The sequence below is a fragment of the Phyllostomus hastatus genome, unplaced genomic scaffold, assembly GCF_019186645.2.
Source record: "Phyllostomus hastatus isolate PE091 unplaced genomic scaffold, TTU_PhHast_1.1 phas_scaffold_345, whole genome shotgun sequence".
Taxonomy (NCBI): domain Eukaryota; kingdom Metazoa; phylum Chordata; class Mammalia; order Chiroptera; family Phyllostomidae; genus Phyllostomus; species Phyllostomus hastatus.
The window spans coordinates 9663830-9687765 of record NW_025334024.1 but is presented as its reverse complement, the minus strand read 5'-3'; the positions used below and the strand labels follow the sequence as shown (position 1 = coordinate 9687765).

Here is a 23936-nt window from a genome sequence, read left to right as displayed (position 1 = left end):
ATGTAATTCCAGGTATATTTGGGTTTGGGGTTCAGCACAGCACCTTATTATCTACTTCACAGATAATATAAAAGTATGGCTTGGCCTTCACCCTGAAATCACTGTTTCTGCAGTAGGTTTTCTCAGCCTTGGCACAGTTGGCGTTTTGGGCTGGATGACTGTTTGTTGTGGGGGCTGTCCTGTGCATTGTGGGATGTTTCGTAGCATCCCTGGCCTTTATCCACTAGATACCTATAGCATGCCATCCCCAGCTGTGGCCCCTGAAAATGTCTCTAGACATTAACAACTGTTCCTAGGGGAAACGTGCCTCTGGTTGGGGACCCCCAGGGCAAAGTGTGCAGTGGTCACTGCAGGCCATGCATCACGACTCAGTGTTTTGTGTTTGTGTCTTCTAATGGTGACTTTCCTTTAAACCGTAGGCTTTGAAACTGCCAAGTCTTTTGCCCTCCATGGTGCTCACGTGATTCTGGCCTGTAGGAACTTGACAAGAGCCAATGAAGCCGTGTCACGCATTTTAGGAGAATGGGTAAGCAAGCAAGCGCTTGACTCTTTTTGTAATTGTCACATACACACACTGTGGTGAACACATGGAAGTTTTAGTAGAGCGCATAAAGTTTATTGCTCTTAGAATCATGTTTTCTTTATTTTTAAAGCCATATTCACTTTGTTTACTGAATGAATGAAAAGGACAAGCAAGCCTGTTATCATCCACACATTTGTTTAAAGTTCACTGTCTATGTCCTCTGCTCTATTAGTCAGAGGTTTGAGAATGTTCACTCATCTAGCTCATTTATTAAGAAAAATGAAATGTGGGTAACGCCCCTGAACTCAGCTAAGGTTGTTAGACTTATGGTGTTAGGTTTAGAAAGGAGCAGACTTTAACCCTGCCTCTGGTCTGTCCTTTCTGCTTTTTTCTCTCTGCGCAGGCGTTGGTATTGATATGTGTGTGCACAAATGTGCATCAAGGGCTTGCAGTGCTCTCGGGGCTAAGGACAGGGCACTGAACAAAACAAAATCCCTACACCTTCTCGACCATAAAGGGAAATTGCTTTTCATATTTTCCATAATGTCAGGTTGTTCTAAGTACAGTGAAGACAGTGAAGGAAAATGAGGGGTAAGGAGGGATGGTGCGGACTCCTTTAGATTGGGTAGTCGGCAGAGACCCCTCTAAAGCTGTGACATTGGATCGGAGACCTGGATGAAGTGAAGAAGTAAGCTGTGCCAGTGTCAGGGGAGATAGTTTTTAAGTAATGGGAGCAGCATGTGCACAGGCACAGAGGTAGCAACATGCCTGGAGGACTCAAGGCTCAGCAGGGGAGCCAGTGTGGCTGGAGCCAAATGGAAGGGGAGGAGGTTGCAGAGAGGCGCTAGGGGGGTCACGTGGGGCCTCAGAGACCATGGTGCAGAAGACATTAGAGGGTCTGAGCCAAGTGTGACACAGTCTGATTCATTGTTTTTTACATGGTCACTAGGCTTTGGCGTGAAGTGTAGACCGCATCCATTTATTCAGTTGTCGTTTATTTACATTTTCATGAGGTGCACCACCGTCACAGGTATTGGGGCCCACTGCTAAGGAAAAACACATGTTCCCACAGTCGCTGTAGAACTTTGCAGCTTACAGTGGAAGACAGATTTAATCAAAGAAATGTAAACTTCAGTGGGAACGTGACATAACGGTACTTGGTACTCTGAAGTACGTGGTGCTCTGAAAGGGAGACTAATGCCAGGGAGGTGGGGGCGTCCATGTCCCCAGGAAAGAGGTAATTGAGCTGAGATCTCAAGAAAGACTAGGGAGCAGGTGGGAGAAGGGGACGGTCATGCCAGGCAGAGGAATGGGAGGCAGAGGGGGCAGGGGTGGGGAGAGGATGGCCATGTGCCTGGGAGCAGAGCGTGGAAGGGGTTGGGGTGTCCTTGCCAAGACTGTCTTCATTTTCTGAGCACCATGGGAGATTTCTCGCCGTGTGGGGAAATAGACCATGGTTTGTGGAAGAGAATGTCTGGGGTGCTGAACTGAAATTTTATGAAAGTCAAGAAAAGGAAGATTTGTTTCTTTGTTTTCAAGCAGGATTTAAAATTCATTATGTTTCAAATGAGCCTGTGCCTTAATCTCGCTGGATTCATTATTTGGGGTTAAATTAAGAACACAAAACAGGGTCCATTTTTTCCTGATTATCTTAGTTCTTTCTAACTCCCAAGTTAAAAAAGTAATAGCCTCTACTAGGTGGGATAGTAGTAATTTTTAGAATTGTATAAAGAGAAAAAGTGGTAATATATCATCACTTATGGTTTGTATCTTGACACCAAATGGGAAGATATTAAATAAAAAGTGAGAGTCTCAGTCCTTCTCTTGGAAGGTAAGTATTATTAACCTTTCTTGTGTATTCTTACAGAAACAGTTTGTGTATACTTGCAAAAATATACACAAAATATACTTTGATTTTTTTTTAACTTAGTACTCCAGCTCTTATCTTCCTCATCAAGATCTACCCCATTGTTCTTAACTGCTGTACCAGAGTCCCTCATGTGCTTGTGCTGCGATTTGTTTAACCAGCCCCCCCATTCTGGAGGGCATTTGAGTTGTTTTCATTGTTTTGCGATTCCAAGTGATACATACCCTCTGGAAGTTCAGGCTCTCTCGCACTTTCATTCAAAATTGGTCTCGGCTGCGGTGCAGGGAGTGTTCTCCATACACACCTTTGTGAGGACACCCACAGGGCGGAAGCTGAGCAGTGGGCCCATGGACTCCGAGGCAGATGGTTTTCAGTTTCGGGCAGACGGTTTTCAGTTTCGGTAGCAGCTTCCCGGCTGCGCACCCAGTGACCCCAGTGTCGTTCGCCTCTGCCTCTCCACGCCATCAGTGCAGAGGAGCACCCAGCACCAGACAGGGTCAGACTTGTCAAACTTTGCCCATCGATGTTATGTTTAAAGCAGAAAAACCAAATTCCAGTGGCCCTTGTGATACTGCAATAACCATATTATCCAATAATATTCATGTTTAAACTAGTCTTGGAAGATAATGCTAAAGCACAATTATTTATGCATTCTAAAAATTGTCTTCCTTTTTCCTTACATACGAGAATGGAGTCATCTTGGATTTATCCCATTATAACTATCGTTTGATGCCTAGAGACCGAAATTCCTGGTTTTGCCCTAACCAACTGTGGGACTTTGGGAAATCTTTCAGTCTATTTGGTGCCTCAGTTTTCTTGTCTCTAATGAAGAAGGTTGAATGGGACGATCTCAAAGACACACCATGTAGTTTTCCTTCTTGAATTTTAAGCCATACCTGGGTACCTGGGAATAGATGACAGGGTTTATCACTGTATAGTTTCACTATCTATAGTAACTCGAGGTTGACCAGCAAACGGCACTCCCAGAAGAAAAATTGCCCCCAAATTTCACTATCAGGCATGTGAGCAAAGGAAATGGGAACAAAAACAAAAGTAGTACTCACATGTGTTTCAAACATTATAGCACATTTTATAGGTTGTAAATGGAAGAAACTCAACCCTTTTACCATCTCTCTCATTGGGTTGCTTGTTCTCTGTGAATCCCATTGTACCGTGTTCCCCATTCCCCTAGGTTGTGGTACGGAAGGTCAAAGTCAGCACCAAAGGTTGTCATTGCCATTGCATATCATTCATTGCACTATTAATACAGTGCTGAGTGTGGGAGAACTTCCCTGGGCAACCTCTCTGTTGAGCTGGGGTTTCAGGCCCTCCCCCCACTTCCCCACCCTCGATATGAGCTGGTCCAGTTTCCCTCAGGCCCTCCCTTACCTCATTTCTGCGAAGGGATTTCATCTGTTACATCATTAAGTAACACCTTCTTGTGTTTCTCAAGGTCAGTGTGATCTACTCCAGTTTTCCCAGCTGCTAGCCAGCTCGAGCATGTTCGCACTGTATCGGGGATGAGTCCTATAGCAGTATCAGAACTGGGAAGGTACTGCAACATATTGGTACCTCCCAGGAGATTCTCGAAATGAGCCAAAGTTTTTTGTTGCAGCAAAAGCTCGTTCAGAAGTCTTTAGGCCTTTGGCTCAGTGTTGGCTTGCACGTGCCGAGGCTCCGTGGGCAATCTCAGCTCGGCTCGGGAGGTAGCATTCACGCTTCCTTCCCCAACTTCTTCTTCTCTGCCTGGCCTCTCTCTTCCTGACTTCACTTTGCAGACCCAGAATTTCTCTGTTCCAGAATACTCATGTCTGCCTCCAAGGCAGTGGAATGTTACTCTTACGCCCTCCTTGGGTAACCCAGGAACCATCATTTACAGGGTGGGGCAAAGTAGGTTTACAGTTGTGAGTAAGCCAAACACAGAGTTTATTCAGTTTCCTTAGGCACAACTGTAAACCTACTCTTGCCCCACCCTCTATTGTGTCTCTGTCCTGTGCAGTGTCCTGGGCAAGGCCCTCTCTGTCCTTATTCAGGAGGATGCAAAAGCCCGGTTTTCTCCATTTTGCAGAAGAGCCACTGGAAGAGGGGCTCACAAGGGTGAAGAGACTTGCCCAGAGTCACACACTGGGGAGGGAACACAGCTCCTGGCACATCCGTCTGTCCTCCAAACCCGAAGTCCCCCTACTCCACCCACAGCCCAGCTTTCTACCCCAGCCAGCATCAAGCGTATTCATGACCTTTCAAGCTTTGCTTTCAAAATTGTTAGGTCACAGGTGGCAGACACAAGGCCCATGGGCCAAATCCGCCCCCCTGCTCCCCACCTTGTTTTATCTGGCCTAGCACCTTGTTTCTACCCAGCGGCAGCCCCGAGCTCCTTGCCCCTAGTTGAGGAGTAGTTACATGTAATACAGTCCTAAAATTACATTTGGCCCTTTAAAGGCAACTGTGAGGCTGATGTGGCCCCCAGTGAAAATGAACTTGATACCCCTGTGTTAGATGCTATTTGAGTGGTTAAATTCAAGCTTAATTCTATTTATCGGTAAAACTACTCTGACCTACCTTCTTGTCCCAAGCATTTCCTTTGCATTGAAAATATCCTTTACAGAGTTCTCAAGCCACTTTCAGGGCAATCCAGCTATTTAGTAAAATGTAACTCAAATGAAAACACATTTCATATGGAATTACATTAAGAGCCTGTATATAATTACTGCTACTAATAATGATTTCGTGGGAAAATGTCCTCCTGCTGCGATGTTTTACATGCTCCAAAGTTACAAATAAGAGAAGAAGTGAAAACAATTCAAACTGGATAACACGGACGGACGCTGCAGAAGTAAACCACCCTCTGAAAAGGCCAATCCATTGGCCATAATTAAAAAAGGAGGGAGGATGGGTCCATCAGCTCCCAATCATATTTCAGTGAAGCGTCTTGGAAATGGGGTCCCTGCCTGTGCCGTTAGGCAGTCCACCATGCGAGGATGTGGTCCACCTCACTCCCGTCCTTAAGTGGATTACAGACTGCCTCTAAGGCAAGTACCTGATATTTTTCTCATTATTCCAAGGAGCCCATAAGGCTGGCTGAGCAGGAAATTTGCAGTTTATCTTCCTGTTTTCAGGATGGAGTGGATTCTCTTTTACTTAGCAGCACTGTCTGTATGTGAGGATATCGCTAAATTCTCTAAGTGCAGGGCACTGATAGGTGTGGCGGAATCCCTGCAGTGCTGTGGTTCTTACTGTCCTTTACTCAATTAGTATTTATCGGAATGGGGTTTTATTGTCGTTTTCATGGATGTCTGACACATCCCACACTCCACACTTCTGAGGGGCATTGTATAGAAAGAACAATAGCTGACAAGGTGTCAAAATGCACTTTATAAACAGTCACAGCAAAACCTCACGTCCGAACGTAGGGCTCTTGAAAGGTCTAAGTGGGACTTTCACTTCCTCCTTCCTGTCACCTTGTTATAGTTTTGAAACTTTAGATTCCTAAAGCCTGGGGGCTAAAACTGCTGGTCCTGGGAAGGAGTGAGGTTGAACAGAGTGGGGGCAGATGAGCCTGAGGTCCCCACCCACCTACCAGTTGCATGAAGGAGGAAAGAGCGGTGATGGAGGAGGCACCAAACAAGGGGGAGGGGTTGTTCTGAGTGCCCAGCCTGCCTCACTGTGCCAGGCCCTTACTACATCTGTTCACCATGTAAAGGGTAAGACAGGAAGTGTAGAGAGCTCACCGATGTGGCTGCCCACGTGTGAAATGTGGGGCCCAGTGACTGTTCTGAAGCTCTAGCATCACCTGAGGACTGAGATAACCAATGAGTTTGGTGGAAGTGGACTGGTATGGCAAGAGGGGCTGATGGCCTTGCCTTGGAATTCTTATGAGACCCACTCCTCCCAGAGTGCACCTTGGGCCCAGCCTTCTACCAGCAGGGAGAAGTGATCCAAGTATGTTGAGTTTGGTGGGAAGGTTTGGTCCCCGAGAAAGACTCAGAGCCCAGTCTTTTCAGACCTGCCTTTTTAGTTGGCCCAGACTTCAAGTCGTCCTAGAGACTGGTTAGGGTGACATACCTTAAGCCAGGGCTGTGCAACAGAGATTCAACTCAGCTGTTCTTGTTTTCTCATGGGCCCCTAACTGAGAGTTCCAAGAGCTGTGGAGAAGGCAGGCTGGGTAGTCTTCAAGATGCCCCCTGGGCAGATGTCCCTTGTGGTGGGCAAATCCTCTTCACTTGAAACAAATGCTATAAAATGTGCTGCATTGTAATGGTAAAGATTAGAAGCAGATCAAGCTGTGACCTTGGGCAAGTTTCTTAACTTCTCTAAATCTTGGTTACTATACCTGTAAAATCCAAATGCTAGTATCTATGCCAAAGATATAGGTGACTCTGAGTACTACATGCATTGACTGTATGTGTGTTTAACACATTGCGGGGAATAGATTAAGTGTTTAATTAAATGTTAGCTGCTGCTATTAATAACAACAACAACAATAATAATAATTTCTTATTTATACATGAGACAGCTGCTTACTTTTCTTAACCCTCCAAGAAGTTGCAAGAGGAGCTGGCTGTAGGGAGGATGGTCATCAGCATGATTCCAGTGGAGTCACGATGAATTATTTTTCTGTCTTCATCTGTCTGGACTCCTACATTTTAATAGATGTGTATTTAGTTTGTTGATTAGTATTTTCCAGTGGAGCTCATATTAGCACTCAACTGTCATTTGAAAAGCCATCTTAATTATTTATGTGATTGCTTTTTCTTTTGTATTTACAAAGAAATACACTTTGCATATATTTAAGGAAGATGATTAAGGGATCAGTCATCAGGAACAGCAAGCAACGGTTTCTATCAAAATGGTTATTGAGGAAGCAGGGAGATGAGGGGGGAAAGGAAAGATTTATTAGTCGGAGGTAATGGAATGTTCGCGTGTTGGGGAGAGCACATGCTCTGTTGATTGTAGTCCCATAGTTTGATGCCGGAGAGACTGAAGCGTTGTAATTATTCTAGTTGTCAATACGGTTGATACCGGGTTTATTTATCTTGTTGGAGTGAAGGCATGTGGAAAGCTGACAGTATTATGTCATATTGCAGCTTCATTTAACATTGGGAATAGTGATTTTAATATTATTTTCAGCTATGGAATACTTAGGTACCAGCCAGTGTATTAGGCATGTGGGTTCGACATTTTGCTGTGCTTTTAATAAGTACGAACACCCTGTGATTTCATGACATGGTACTAAGGGGTGATGGGCCAGGATGTTGAGTAATGAATTGCTTGCACTTTTAGGAACAACTGGTGAAATTCAGCTAATTTTAGGCTCCATCAAATCTACTCAGTGACTTTATGAAGGTATAGCTTTGACTTTTGCAGGAATTTCCCGAATCTCCTTTGATAATAAGAGCTTAGATCTTATAATTTGTTTTCCTAGATCAAAGGCCAAAGTCGATATGCCTTCTTTTACGTGATGTGTGCGTGTGTTGGAGGAGTCGTGCAGCACGTGTTGTGGGCACTTTGCACGCCTCAGGCCTGTCTGAGCAGCAGGCCTATCTTGGAAAAGATGATCACTGTTCAACACATCACAAGTTATAGAGCCCATCCTCATTGTTTTCAATGATCTTCAGCTGAACAAAAATATAAAAACTATTAATATTATTAATAGTTACAGATTATTGGGAAAAGTTCATCCTAAATCAGCTGCTAGATCTGTTCCTCATTTCTTTGCTTTAAAAATTGTTTTTATGTTTAGTATTGGATTTTCAATAAATAAAGTATGGTACCAACAAGTCTGTGAGCCAGCAAGAGCTGTATAAACCACTTGCTTAAATCAATGCGCGCATGCATACAGACAGACACTTCTCCAGTTCTCCCTCAGGACATTTTTGTTTGCAAAGTGTCATATTGTTATGGTCCGCTGTGGGTGGGGGTTGGGTATTCATAGTTGTCTCTGTACTAGGTACTGTGCTGAGCATTTAGCAGTTATGTTACATGTTTGTTAACATGAATGAGATAGTTATGTTACATGTTTGTTAAACCCATTTTGCATAGAAAGCACTGGGAGCTAGAAGAAGGGAGAGGCGTGCCTGAGCTCACACAACTCACGGCGATGTGGTCGATCCAGCCCACGAAGCCATGCTTTTCCAGCCCCAAAGCCATCTTGTTACTCAGCCCAAAATTCCTGGTGCGTGTGGTCAGAAGACTGACCTCTCGTTTTCATGGACTTATCCCAGTATTCTACTTGGAGAGGTTTGCGTGTTTATGCATGAATGTTTCTTTGTTCATGATACGAGGATACCTGTGGTTCCCTAGGAAAGAGAGCTTCACAGGTGGCTTTTTGTAAACTGATGGAGCTGATGCAGCTCACCAAAGGAGGCGCTCTTCTCCCCAGACTTCCATTTCAACTGGTGCGTAGTGTACTTACTGCTCTACTTACGTTGGCTCTTTGACCTTTCTTGTCACAGGCCCAGAAAGATTCTTTATCAGATAAATTATTCATCCTCCTTGTAGACATAATTGGTTGCTAAAATATTCTGAGTTTTCTTGTCTCCAGAATGCCTAAAACGTGTGCTGAGTACTTCCTCTAAGTTTTCCATTTTATTTCTCATTGCGAAAATTGTGCCTTGACCTAATCTTGAGTGTTATTCACTGGTCTTTGATCACCATCCCTGTGTGTTCGCTCTTTTTTTTTTTTTTTGTTCTGGCCACCGTTCTCAGTCTTGAACAGTACCTTTCAAACTCTATATTCATTGTAACCTTTGTATAACGAGGGCTGTGATTAACCGCAGAGTTTGAGAGAGTGAAAGTCAAGCCTAGGTGGCCGGCTCCAAACATCACTCCCAATCATGTGAAACCCAAAGCAGATCCATCCTTTCATTACTGTGGGGTCCCCTGAGTTCTTATTAAGCAATTTTGACGTAGTTTGAAGAGACGGATTTCATCTTCAGATGGTATTCAGCCAATGGCTGAAAGACCTGCTTCTGGCCACTAGGCATTTAGGCTCTGTTATTTAAAAGGGAGAATATGCTAGAGGCTGTTTTTCATATTTATTATGGGGCATTTACAGAGAATGTCACACGTAGCAGGTGTTAGATTAAACAGAGAGGAGAAACACTCTTTGTGCCAATAGAACCTCGTATGCGGGACAACTGCAGATACAGCTGCGGTAAAGCAGCCTGTCTCAGAACAGGGCAACACACACTGCAGTCGGTTAAGGTTTATTCTGAGCTTATGGTTAAAATAGATTGCTTTGTAATTTATAGGAAGGGATCCCAGTGGTGTCGAAGCAGCGCAAGCTTTGGAGTCCTACACACCTGGGATTGAGTTCTGATTCCAGCATGTGCTCCCTGGGAACCCCCGGGCAGAGTCAGGCATCTCTTTAAACCTTGATGTATTTGTCTGCAGAATGGTGTTAACAATGGCTGTCAGGGTCGTGGTAAGGGCGAAGTGAAGTAACGCGTAGGCTCTTTGGTACAGAGGCTGGCCCGCCCGTAGTAAAGACTCAAAATGGCAGCTTCAGGGAGGGCTGCGTTGTTCAGCACAGGTGCCTGAGGTAGGCTCTCAGAGATCTTCCTGGAAAATGCTTCCCCCTCTTCTTCCTCCCCCTGCCCCTCCCTGCCCTTCCCCATCTTCCTCTCCTTCTTCCTCTCACCCCTCTTCCTCTTCCTCCTTCTTCTCCTTCAAATGATCAGAGTACCAGGAAGTAGCCAAGCCTCTTTGCATCTTCCCATCCGTGTGGCAGTTAGTACTGAGATGAGCTGAGGTAGGAAGCAGGGGGCTTCTCCCGTCACTATGGGGCAGAGAGGTGACTGTCCCTGCCCCTGTGTCCATGCCCTGGTACACAGCTGGCTGGTCTTCGGCAGAGGCTGGATTAGTGCAGGAGAGAAGGGGAGCTGGCAGGACCAACTATCTGTCCCGAGGGGACTCACCTGGAGCCAGTCCCTGCCACTTAGTAAACTGGCAGCAGATGTAGCTAGGTTTTGGAGACCCTGAAAAAAGGAAGCCTTTGAGGTGGGTGTTTTATAATCTGTCCCTGGACAGAGATCATGTGGCTTTGGCTTAAACTCTTCCAGTGATGGGTAAGCCCCTCCCTCCCGAGGCACCCCATCCTATTTCTGCACACCTCTTAATCAGAAAATCCTCCCTTGTACTGAAGTCAGAATCTTCCTCTAAATGCCTTCCACCCACCTGCCCTGGTTCTGCCCCCCAAGTTCCACTGGACAACCTTCTCATCAGAACCCAACTAATACATGTCTCACATTTCCTAAATAACAGCTCCAATGTTATTGAAGACATCGGGTTACTAAAAGGTGGCGGTGAGGCTGGCCCTCTCATTTCTTTGCACCCTCTGTCCCTCTTTTATTAGTGGGGTTTGGGATGGGCATGGTAACGTGTGGCAGCTGGGGAGAGCTCCGTCTGCTTTGGTGTCCTTTGGCAGGCGGTGGATTCGGAGCTCAGATCCGCTTTGCCTTCCCTGGAGTTAATGCATCAGTGTGAATGAAGAGCACAGTCTTCTTTTAAATGACTGAAGAGTGTGGCATTCATTTACCCGGTCATTCTCAGATTCTAATTGTTCCAGCTACAGTGTGATCTGTACACTGGGTAGCTGGGAGAAACTTCAATGCATCTTTGTAATGGCTTTGTTGTTGTTTATTGAGAGGGACTAATTAACTTTGATTATTACACTAATATTATGGCACTTTGACAGCCCTTCAGATTTACGACTCTGGGAAAATAAACAAATGAAATGCAGGTGCTGGAGCAGAAAGAATAAGTTATTACTGAACTTTAATTACTTGGAATGTGTAGCCAGGAGAGAATTCGTTGATGAATTACAGGATGCTTAAAATCTACACCAAAGTATAAGTAATATGAAGACAAAAATGAGGAGAGGAGCAGGGAGGGTGCTGTTTTGAAGGCAGGAAAGGACAGAACACATCTGCGGTGGTGTCAGTAGCATCCCATTGACGGATCCCTGTGGCTTCCAGTCCTGTGTAGCAGCGTACACAGACAGTGCTACTCGAAGCCTGGCCCCTGCCCCCAGTGTCGGCATCACTGGAGAACTTGTTAGAGATGCAGATTCTCAGGCCCCACCCTAGAACTGCTGGGTCAGTCTCTGGGGTGGTGCCCAGCAGTCTGTGTTCAGCAATCTGTGTTTGGCAATCTCTCCATGAGATTCTGATACACGCAAAAGTTGAGAAGTTCTGCCTTAAAATTCTCATGCTGTTTGATGTTTTTCTTTTATCAAGGGAAGGTACAAATTTTTATGTTTGCTTATAAAATCAAATGTTCTCACAACCTAGTTTACCAACTAGCCCAAAGATTTTCAGATAAGTTTTTAAAAATGGTACAACTATTTATTAAACTTCAATTATGTGCTAGGTATAGTAGGTGATACAAGACAGTTTAGAATATTGTCATTACCCTTAAGGACTCTATATGTGAGGTGATAATTCTAAGTCATAGCTTGCCAGAACCCAGTGAGCATGGTAAGAGTGGTACTCCTATGACTCATGAAAGATGCTTTCTTTCTCCATGAGCTTCAAAGCAGGATCCTTGAGGACAGAGGTATCGGCAGGCTGTAGCCAGCCCCGGTGGTGAGGGCACATTCCCGTGGAAGGAAGGGCCTGAGCAGAGCGTGGGAGCGTGTCCTGGAGGCCCATAGTCCGGTTTGGCTATAGTGTGCTGCAGAGCTGCAAGCTGCCTTTCCAAGCCAGGTTATTCAGGGCCTTGGATTCCATTGTCTTAGGAGAGTGGGCTTCATTCTGTGAGTCCTGGCAGCCACTGAAGGACCTGAGTGGGGGTGGGGGGGTGCAGTCCACACACAGTGATGTAGAAGGACGATGCTCAGGGTGAACCGGAGAAGGGGAGGGTGAAAGCCGGGAGACATGTTAGCTGTTCAAGGGGCAGCTGTGAGCTGGAGTGGGTGAGAGGGATGCTGAGTCTGCTTGCTTGTTTCCTGACATTCAAGGAATAATTTTAAATCTGTGGACTAAGTCCCAAAGTATAAAAATTATCATCTCTTCCAATGTTTCCTGCCCTGAGAACCTTTAAAAATAATGGAGGAAAACATTCTTCACTCTTAGAAACTCTGTGAAAACAGAAACATTTTACTTGACCACATCCCCCTTACAGGAGCGGAGTGATCAGGCAATTTATTGTTCAAACTGGCAAATATTGAGAACTAAAGGAGGGCATGCTGACAATTATACTAGGAGAGCAGGCATAAACAAGGAGAAAGACCAGGAAGTCTGAGCAAGATACTTAGGAGCAGCTGTGCCAAGAACCCAGCGAGACTGCCCCTGAGTGGCTGGCCTGACCAGACTCCACACAGAAGGGTCCGGCCTGGCTTCTGAGGGGGCAGGTCTGAGCCTCACGCTGGCCTCAGTCCCTTCAGCTCTGGGTTGTCTTCTGTCAGCACTTTTCCTTCTCAGAGGCTGATGTTTTCATTCCCACCAAAGTTCTGCCAGCCTCTAGCCCCAGATCATCTCTACTTCTCGGAGAGTGACAAGTATAACTGTGACTCAAGATCTTTTTGGCCAAGCAGGCTGCCGAGTTTTTAATCCAGACCCTTCCATTCATACCATTTATCCCACCATCTGGAACCTTCTGGGTGCCCCTGTTATGACAATGGGTACTTGGGGAACAGGAATGCACTTCAGTGTCAGACCTAGCCAGACCCTTTCACTAGAAGCACACAGTGGTTACTGCCTTCGGTTTGGGATGGCCCACGGTGTGCCTGGTCTATGAATGTGGACAACTGAGAGCTGGTTCCATGCATAATTTCCGCTCTTGCCTAGTCGGTGCACGTTCTGGGACACTTGGCAATGATGTCAGTGGTCATGGTCATACTGCATACTTGAGCCACTGTAATGGCATCCTTGCAGGCCTCGAAGAAAAGCAAATATAATTCTATATTACTTTAAAGTATCTGTTGAAAGTAAAGTTCTTTTTAGTCATAAATGTAGGGCCCATTGGGTTTCATGGAACTCCTTCAGCCATAACTTTTAGGGGGTATAGTACAGATGCGAGCCAATTAATGCAAGGATAATAAAATGATCCATTTAGATATGAATTAGTGAGGCCATTTGTCCTTGTGGAGGAAATTATGAATTAACAGATTACATTTAGGTATGTGGTGGTTAGGAAATGGTAGAATGTGAGGACTGGAAAGGACTTTCTGAGATTATCCAGTTCTGCTCCCCTACTTGACAGAGAGGAAAACCGAGGCCCAGAGAGGGTCACTGATCTGTTGACTGTCATTGAGGCAATTATGCCTCATTTTGGGACAGATTATCATGCTGCCTATTGGCTTACTGTGAAAAAAAAATGTGTGTGTGGGTGCATATTTATTTATTTTAAAAAACAGCAGAATTGTCCGTAAGGCAGTGATGGGAACACCCAACATGTAGTGCTCAGTTGGATGGTTTGTTTAATTCTCCTTATTTGTATGGCAGTAACGATGCTGGCTACAATGGTAGCTAGCATTGTGTGGTAGTCCCTGTGCAAAACACTTTCCATGCACCAATTCAGTTGACCTTTAGGATAACCCTATGATGGAGCTAAAATTATGAATGCTATTTTCAGATGAAGATATTAGGCGCAGAGAAGTGTAGGACCTTGTCCAAGCTCACAGAGCACATAAGCAGCAGAGATTAAGTGAGATAGGAGGATAGAAGCCTGCCGCGCTGTATTCCTCTTGGTATTTCCCCAGTGCGAAGCATAGTCCCTGGCCAATAGGGAACATTTAGTAAATAGTACTTGTTGAATGAATGACTGAGGATTCATTCAACAAATAGCAAGGGTGACAGTTGTGCTTCAGGGGTTCTAATGAGGGTAGCAGTGTCCTGTTACTGTGGGAAGGAGCATTTGGTGGTTTGTTTTTGGGAACCAAGCCAGCAGAAGGGACAGATAACCAGCATGTTTTTCTGAAGTACTCAGCTCTGTAAGTTGATTTTCATGTTGAGGCTACTGAAGTGCCCCCAAATTCTTCAACTACCTTCCAACTTGTTAAAGGAGTTGTTATTTGTGGGACCTTGGGTCAAGCATATTGCTTCCCCTTGTCTGGAAATTACTATTCCTATAATTTGAGAAATCTCAGATAACCAGCTTCCCTAGCCATTCTGGGGAAGTGGGATTTTGCTGTATTGAGGAGTGGGCTTATAAATCAGTGTGATTTCAAGGGACAGAAAATGGGTCACTTACGTAGAGAAATCAGCTCAAAAGGCAGAGCTCAAGAGCACAGGGGACACGTGCAAGGGCTAGTGGGTGAATCCAGGAGCCTGTTGGTCTTAGTCTGGGAGTGCGTGTGATCGAGAGATAAGGTTGATCAGAAATCAGTAGCTGCTTTAGAAATGAAAAGGCCTCAGATGATGCTATACTCTTGGAAGTAAATATAGAAACCTTTTCATTCCCATTACTTAGATTAGAAAACCAGCTTGGGCTGGCTTTGCTTCTAAGGGTCCCTCTTTTATTTTGGTTAATAAGTAATTGTCCTGACTCCTGTCAAGAGAAATATGCACTGAAAGGGAAATGTGTGTGTGTGTGGGGGGGGCACACAGAGATACATACACACACACAAATGAGAGATAGAGACCCAGAGGAGGGAGGGAGATCAAGGCACAAACAGACAGACGGACAGAGAGAAAGAGAGGGAGTGGGGGTGGGGAAGGGGAAGAGAAAGAAGAAGAAGGGAGGCAGAGGGAGGAATGGAGGGGGAGACGGAGAGAGCATGGAAGACCTCTCTCAGGAGTGTTTTCATGGAGCTTTACAGTGCCGGCCTCTGCACCCTGGGCTTGATCACTGTTTTCAGCATTCTCTGATCATTTCTTGCTCAGAAAGGAGGAAATTAGAATTGTTGAGCTATGATTTGTTTTAATCAGAAAGAAATTGTCTAACATAAATCTCCTCATGAGTGCTGGAAAAGCCCTAAAGCGGCCAGGAAAAAAAATATCAATACTTTGCAAAGGAGGAATGATTGTTCCAATTCGTGGCTTAATTGACTTTAAGCCTTAATGAAACTCAGGCCAGAGCGGCAGCACACTCTTCTCGGCTGGGATCAACAGTGAAACCCACCCTGGGCGAGGGGACATCAGGGTGGTTATTTGGTTCTTTGCTATTGGTGCAGTTTTCTAATTGAGTGGCACTACCTAATACCAGCGAGCAATTTTTTTTTCTATGAAGAGAGTAAATTTTTTTCTATCACAGTAATTTATTTTAAATTACAGCTTTTTCTATTGGAAGCATTCATTTATGTTAGATTATCATTCCCCTAGTGAAATTTCACTGATGCTGTATAATTAAATATAGATTTTTTTTAAAAAAACACAGTACTTATAAGTGGACAAACTGGGGGTATAGAAAGACTTTATTTAAGAAGAGTGAGCAGCCCGTCGGCTCAACATGCTGGCTGCTGGGCAGGGCTCATTCGGCATCAGTGAGCCCCCGTCCCGCTCCCGGCACCTTCTCGGGAAGGGATGCCCACACTTGCTCACTTCAGCAGTCTGAAAGGACGGAGCTGTGACACGTGTTCTGTGGGTATCAGCAGCAGGCTGGGGATTTGGTCTGCCTGAATCTGAATCCTGTTTCTGTCTTTCATGAACCCAGGGACCTTCACTTCCTGTTGCCTCGGTTTCCTTGTCTGTAAAAGGGGGGTGATAATAATAGCTGAATCATAAGGCTGTTGTGAAGATTAATGGAAGTCCTGCGCACGAAGTGCCCGGAATGGTACCGGGGTGCTCAGTGTGTGCTGCACAGATGCCGGCAGTGACGAAAATATCGTTTGGGTCCCAGTGTGGTCCTGTCCCTGTCTCCCTGTCCAGGTTCACCTCTGACCATTGTCTTCCTGGTTCCAACCACATACCAATCTCACTGCTGCCCCCAAACCTTTCACCCAGAATACTTCCCCTGCTTGGAAGGGCTCTGCCAAGCTCGTCTACCTAACCACCCAACCCCTCTGTATCCTGCGAACTTCTGTTCACGGCTGTCTTTCCCAAAGCTTTCCTGGACTGCTCTTCCCTCTCCCCTACCCACCTGCCCTCCCTTTCTGCAGCAAATAGTAAGCAACCCTTATCTTCGAGTGAGGCTTTGGCGACGTGGCAGTGACTAAGAAAGCAAAGGTTCCTGCCTCCATGGAGCTGATAGTCCCCATTTTGGTTTCTAAATACGCATCTATCATGGCATCAATCCCATTATATATTGTTTGTCCATGGTGTCCTTACTTAATCAACAAACATTTATTGATACTATATGCCAGGTACCCCAGTAGACTCTGTGTATATGTGGATACATGGTATTGTCCTCGTACTTGCACTCAGGGAGTCTAGGTGTGGCAACAGACGTGTAAGTTAATAATAATAGTAGTAGTAGTAGTAGTAATAATAATACCAACACCTGCAAGGCGTGTGCAGATTGTATTTGGTGGGGAGGAGGAGCGAAAGACCTGGCTCACGGCCTGAGCTCAGTGACACTTGGGCAGGAGCACATGCAATGCCTGGTTCCTCATCGCTTTTGGATTGCGTAGGACCCGTTGGTTAGAGGCACGGAGGTTTTTTTCTTTGACTTCAACCTTCTAGTCAGTGGTTGCGAGCACAGATCTTGGAACTAGCCTGACATCAGTTGAAATCCTGGCCCTGCCATCTCACAGCAGTGTGTGGACTCCGCCAAGTGCTCTTCCGTGTGCTGCTCTCGATCCGACTGTGGAAAATGGGGTATTGTACCCCTCCCTTGTAGAATGCTTGTCAGGATTAGAGATAACAGGGCCCAGCCTGTGGCCCGAGCTCAGGAACGCCTGCCAAGTGCTGCTCACTGCACTGAAAGCCTCCAGTGTTACCGTCCGTGCCGTGCATGTCTTGGTATGTCTCGGGCCCTCGCCCATCAAGGAGCTCCAGCCTTCCCCTCTTCCCACCAGCAACCCTCCTGCCCATGATGGGCTGCCTCCTCGGTGCCAGACAGAGCCTTAGCTGGGTCAGTTTGCTTCATGCTCAAACAAAGGTTCCTTGCTGTCGTGTTCGATTTTGTAGGATAGTGACAGTTTCCAGAAACCTCTGGTCCGTGAGCCAATTTGGAGAAAATTGAATCATTCTCTGTGCCTCTCGGCTCATATCCTAAAAGGCTGCACAAACACTTTGGGCAGGCTTCAGCAACTTCACATCAAGGACTCCATCGCTGCTCTGAAATGAAAACATCCCCCGTTGCTCCCTGCGTGTGAAGTTGGAGTCTGTGCTTGGCACAGGCCTCGGCAGTAGCAATAACACTTCCTCCCACCGCATCATAAGGTCCTATAGAAGGCAGAAGCCACTTAACATGCTCAGTGCTTCTCCCTGTGAGGATAGGGGGGAAAAAAGGCACGAGCTGTCAGGATCCCAAATGTTCAGAGGCGCTTCCAGCTAGAGGTAGGATAGGTCTTTTGAAGTCTGCAGAGAAGTGGTTTCATATTTAAATTCGTTGAGCTGGGCTGGGAGAGGCCTTAGTCTGATGTAGCCATTCCCTGCGCGGTTTCTCGTCTTGTCGTGGAAACTGACTTCACAGCACCACGGCCATCCCCTCAGCAAGGACCCTTCTGTAGAAACAGTTGTGAATGTGGTAACTGGCCATGGCAAGGGTTTTATGATTTGTGGAGGATTTATACACAAGAGAAAACGGATAAGTGAAAAATATTAAACAGCCTAGCTGGCACCCACATAGATGAATTGTTGACATCTATTTTCTTCCCCCCTCGTACTATAAACATATGGCATGAATTTTTCTGCTCTCATTACAGATGCTGAGAGAAGGCAAAGACAAATATTTATATTACATTCATGTTTTACAGGAAAAATACTGTTTGGTTTGTTTATACAGTTCCACTGTTACAGTTTTTATGGTTGGTAATGAAACCACTGTAAAACCAAGCCTGGGTTATATAGCAGCTGCGATAAGCCATAATATTCAGGGAGATGCCCTGGATGGAATAGTTGATGTCACACGTATGGAATCAACAACTGAATTATGGGTTAGGACAGGCTAAACTATGCTGTAATAACAAACAACCTCAGAATCTCTGGGGCTTAAAACCACAAAGGTTTATTTCTTGCTCTAACTACAGTTCCATCGTGAGCTGCTTGGAGGGCTCTGTTAGATGGGGACCTCACTCAGCCACCCGGACCGACAGCAGCTGGCATGGCAGGACGTCGTGACAGAGGAAGAGAAGGCATGCTGGTCCCTGCACTGCCTCCGCCAGTGTGTGCTCAGAAGTGACGCCACCACATCTGCTCGTGTCCCACTGGCCAAAGCAGGCCCCCTGGCCACGTGGACCTCGCAGGGCCAGGAGGCTGCAGACCCACCATAAGCATAGATGGAGGCGGAGAACTGAAATGTCAGAGAATGGCCCTAGAGCCTTTCTTTCTCACTCACTCCAAGGCTTTTTGTAGTTATTTAACTGGTATTCCATTTTTAATGCAGCTTGGAATTGGGAGGGGCCCGGGAAGGCATCCCAGACCTACCTGCCCACTCTGCCCAAACCCTCTAAAGTCGATGAGACTCCATCCTCACTTTGTGAGGACCTGGGTAGACAGGGTTCACCGCAGTGCCCAGGAATGCCGCACAGTGCAGAGAAGTCTTCAAAGCCACGCAAAATTTTCAAGTTGAGCTGTGATTTTTGCTTTTTTGTTGGTTGGTTGGTTTGTTTGTTTAAAAAATAAGTTTACATCAGGAAGCTCATTAGTAGACCACACTCCTTTTAGATATATTATCCTCAAGTGATGTACATTGCCAGCGTGAAGTAAGCATAAAGTGCTGGACATTAGCATTCATCCAAAAGAAATAAAATGCAGTTACGAGAACAGCTCAAAGTGACTTCTAACAGTAACTTGCAGGTGGTGTCCAGAGCTGCGCTGTCCAGGGTGGCCGTCCTGGCCACACGTGGTAAGGGAACACTTGAAAGGTGGCTAGTCGAGGCCGAAATGCTCTGTAAGTGGGAAATGAAACACCTGTTGGATTTTCAAGGCTCACCATAAAAATGTAAAATATTTTATTAATGTTTTTATATTGATTTCATGTTGCCATGACATTTTAGATATACCATGTTAAGTCAAATATTTTTTAAAAGTAATTTTACCAGTTTATTTTTACCTTTTTATTTGTTTATTTTTTTGACACAGCTACTAGGATATTTAAATTACACGTGTGACATGCATTACTTCTTTTGAAAACCACTGATCTAAAGGATAATTAAGCATCAGACAGGAAAAAGTGCAATTTGGTATCTTTCTCACAAATCCGTAATTGCTAGAGCTTGCAGTTTAACCTGACAGTTTGTATCCTTTGATTTGTTAGAATTTTCAACTTTCCATTAGTCTTTGTAAAAACTTTTTATTTTAAAATAACTCTGGACTGTCATAGAAGTTGCAAAGACCAGTGCAGGGAGTTCTGGGTAAGCTTCCCCTGGTAGTAACATCTCAGTATGAACAGAGCGCAGTGATCAAACCAAACCTGGGGAGTTGGCCTCACTGCAATACTAATCACCTAGAAGGCAGGTTGTACTCACATTTCACCAGGTTTTACATCCACTCCTTTGTGTGTTTGTGTGTCATTCTGAAAAATGTCATCCCATATGCAGATTTGCGTAGCCACCACGGCCGCCTGAATATAGAACTATTTATTCTTCCATCACCACCCTATCCCCCCCCCAAAATTAACCCTTTACCTCTATTTTAATTCTTTGCATAACTTCTTAAGGAGAGCTGCTGCTGGGGATGAAACTCCTTGGCAATTTAGCAGCAACATTTTCATGTGCTTGTCTGCTCTACCCGTAGCACATGGCTGAGTGACGCCAGGCGTTGCGAGGGGCGCTGGGTGGACAGGAGCGGGAGAACCTGCAGCAGGGATGCAGGGAGCTGGGAGGGCTGCAGACACGGTTGCCTGGAAGCTGGGGCACGGCATAATAGAAGCTGGTGCCTCGACCTGCCAAAGAAAAGAAAGCGGCACAGGATGTTTCTTTCAAGTCTCAGGTCCCAGTCTCTTGTCCTTCCTTTGCCTTGACATCAGCAGAGGGAGAATGGCTCAGATCCCATGGAAGACGATCACTTTTTCACTCAGTCTGAAGAGAGAGAGGAATGCCATCCCTTCATTAGGTCTGCGTGTGGTCCATGTGAGCCGGTGTTCTGTGACATGCTCAGCAGATCTCACTCCTAGATTTTTAGGTTTTTTTCCCAAGGAGGAACCTCAGGAAGTATGTTTGGGAATTTTGGAAATACTTAGTACTTTCTTGGTGTGTGCTGGGAAGCTTTTTAAACAAGTTTAACCAGGCCTTTGTTTCCGTGGCTGTTTAAAGCAGCCTTTCCTGATAATGGGTTTTTGTGTCCCAGGATCTGTGTCCGTTCCTTGCTGCTCAGGGGGAGGACAGGTCGTCGTCCTTTCTAACGTGCCAGGAGGCCATGGAGAAGCACCTGTGTGCGTTCTCTCCAGGCTGCCCGCCCTAGGGACCCAGCCCTGTCGGTTGGTCTCTGTCATGGCCCTTGCCACCTCACCACGTCCCTGTTAAACCCGTTGCCTGGGTGCAGACCTGGTGTCCCTCGGTTTCAATAGTGTCACCAGTTCTTCAGGCCACATGTCAGTGTAGCAGGTTGTGCATTTTAATATTAATCCAGGATTGTGTTTGGCCTTTTCTCCCCCTGAAGGATGGAACCTTATTTGCAATGCTTGTTTTTCACCTTAGGATCTGCTGTGACTTTGGAAATCTTAAAACAAACAAGCAGTAGCTTTAAATATAAAATCAGTGGCCATTACGGTGCTATGTGATGATGGACAGGAAACCTAATTTCTTTAAGCCTCAATTTCTTCATGTATAGATTGAACAGACTAATGATGCTTATCATATGATTTGTAGCATTGAGATTCAACCATTCGGTATTAGGTGTAGTGTGAGGCATGCAGATGACACTCAATAAGCTTGAGTTTTCATCCATATGGTCACTGTGTAAATAATAAAAACAGATAAAGCCTCTAAGCAAAAGACCCAGTGCATATGGATACTCATGAATGAGGGCATTTCGGCTCCTTTCTCTTATGTATTGAATGAGTAAGTAGGTGAATGAATGAATGAATGAGTGAATGAATGAATTTGAATTCTTCAGTCTCAATTAGCTTTCTGCTTGGAGGTTGAAAGAAATTCTAAATAATTGTAATAAATCATGTAGAACCAAATCAGAAAACAAATAAAATGATGTGTAGAAACAAAGTAAAGTTTATTTCCCTTCTTTTTCCATTTTTTAAAAATCTAAGTCTTTATTTTTGTATGACATAAATGATCAGATTTAAATAGATTCCTTGGTAGATATGGGTGATTTTTAGGGATTTAAATGACCTGATGTGTGTTTCCCAGGCATTAAGACCTCCTAAGGCTTCCATTTCCATTAAGCATTATGGATGCATTCCAAGAATTTAATTAATATAACATCTCTTCATTCATTGTAATTCCTCACCAGGGTTATGAGAACTTGGGAGTGTTTAGTTTCTTATTCAGTTGATTAAAAGGTACTTTCCATGCTTTTTCCAACTAGCTATTTTTCAAGAAATTTAGCAGTTATCGATGAATATTAAATCAATCCAGCTGCAATGATCAAAGTGGTGAGAAGAGCTTTCATCTGAACATAGACTAGTCCACTTGCCTCTGTTGGGAAAAACAAAGTTTTAAGGGTACAGATTAGAGTAACAGGGTCATATCTGGAAAATCTCAGAATAGTCGAAGTATCATTTGGAAGTTTTAAGAAGCTAACATTAGAAGCATGTAACAGCAAGTTATACTTTTCGAGTGTGCACTAACGGGCCCAGGCTGAAAAGTCACTGGCTGAGATAAAGGTGTCAGTAGATCTGTGGATGTTAAAATCCCTAATGGGTGATGGAGAGTGTGGGGTGGGGGGTGGATTTGAAATCATGTAAGTGATTTTCCTTGGGACCACTAGAGAAAATGGGACCGACATGTGATGAAGTATGGCACATCTTCTGTTTTGATTCCATGCTTGGCAAAGCATCAAGATTAGATTAGATCCTGCTGAAACTTGGAAGGGGAGTGGGGAGGAGGAGTGTGGTGGAGAAGGAGAGCAGGGTGAGGGGGCAGGAAGAATCTTGAGTGGCAGGCAGGGGCGAGGTCATTACCAGGGTCCCTGACATTTCTTCAAGCTGGTATGTGATCTGAGCTAAGGCAAAGAGGAAGCAGTGCATCTGCAGGATGGAGTTGCAAGAGGTGGGTGTGGGACTGGGCCAAGCCAGAAACAGGAACGAGCGTGGGTTCTTAGGGCCAGGAATAGATAGATTTCAGAGGCAAGTTGTGACACATTAATGGGCAAGATCCTCAGGGCTGTGTTCACCTATCCCAGAAGCCCCTGCCTCTGGTAGCCCAGCACCCATGGCTTTGCCCTTCACTTCTGCTTATCGGTACTCATTGACACTTTTGCTGTCCTGATGGTGTAGCCCAGAGGTTACCCCTGTTTCTATCTTCTGTGTTGGTGCAAGTTCATGAGGGATGGGAAAGGCTATGGTGGCCCATTTGTTTATCTTCAGGGCCAGGTGAAGAGGGTTACAAGCAGAGCCATACACAGGGCATATGAAATTGCCTTTAAATATATTTTTTGAGAAAAAAGAAGAGGTCAAGGAGGTAGTGGACAGCCAGTGGCTGGTGTAATAACAGAAGCTAAACCCTTCTTATCTTTTTTCAGGAGCTCCCTTCCCACCCACATCTTCTCCATTGTGTCTGTGGTCTTGTCCAGCACCTCTTCCTGTCCCTTTTTTAACACCTGCATTCTGGGGACCATGGAAGTGAAGGTGTCATTAATCATTTGCACAAACCAGTCTGGGACAGTTGTGGCCCATCACACTCTGCTCAAAGTGGTCGGTCCAAGAGGGCCCTTGGCATGAGCTGGACTGGTCAATGGAGAAGATGCTCTCTTGTCTGCTGGACTGTGAGTTAGAGGGATGTTTGTATGGGCTTCTGGCAGCCCTGGTTCCTGCTGCCAGGAGCCAGAATAAGGAAGGTGAAGGTAAGCTGAAATGAGAGAGAGAGCAAAAGAATTCCTTTGGCCAACTTCACACCTGTCCTTGTCATGTTATGGAGCTGATAAACCCCACTTTGTGTGTGAGATAACGTTTGATGTGCCTGGTGACTCTTTGGCCAAGCCTAGTGCCTCTCCCTGCCACCCCCATGATGGCTGTAACTCATACCATTCTGGGCAGTTCTATTCTGCAAACATGCTGGGAGGAGGATTCGGGCCCCACTTAGAGACCTGGCTCAGCTCTTGTATATTTTCAAGGGTGGCCTCGAGTCACACAGGTACTACAGGGAGAGACCATATTGGTTCTGGGTGCCAGAATCACTGGGTCGGCTCCCAGCTCTGTTTCTGAGTGGATGTCCAACCTGAGTCAGGTAACTGATCTCTGACATGACGCAGCATAGAGCTGTGACATGACTGCTAATGAATGGGGAGTCCTGGACAGAGTGCCTTCCTTGTCACAGGTTCCATGTACTTTAGATCCCTTTATTTTGTCCCCCCACCAAACACCATGCTGGTGTTAATTTGGAGCCCA

At 45.4% G+C, this 23936-nt stretch overlaps 1 protein-coding gene across 4 annotated transcripts in view; it reads left to right on the top strand.

The window, feature by feature from the left end:
* The window catches only part of WWOX (WW domain containing oxidoreductase), an 898695-nt gene that overhangs the window by 51174 nt on the left and 823585 nt on the right, over positions 1-23936 (top strand). For all 4 annotated transcript variants that reach the window (XM_045818497.1, XM_045818498.1, XM_045818499.1 and 1 more), the window contains exon 5: positions 420-526. In XM_045818497.1, the coding sequence (XP_045674453.1) occupies positions 420-526 (107 nt within the window). The remainder of the gene's footprint in view (positions 1-419; positions 527-23936) is intronic.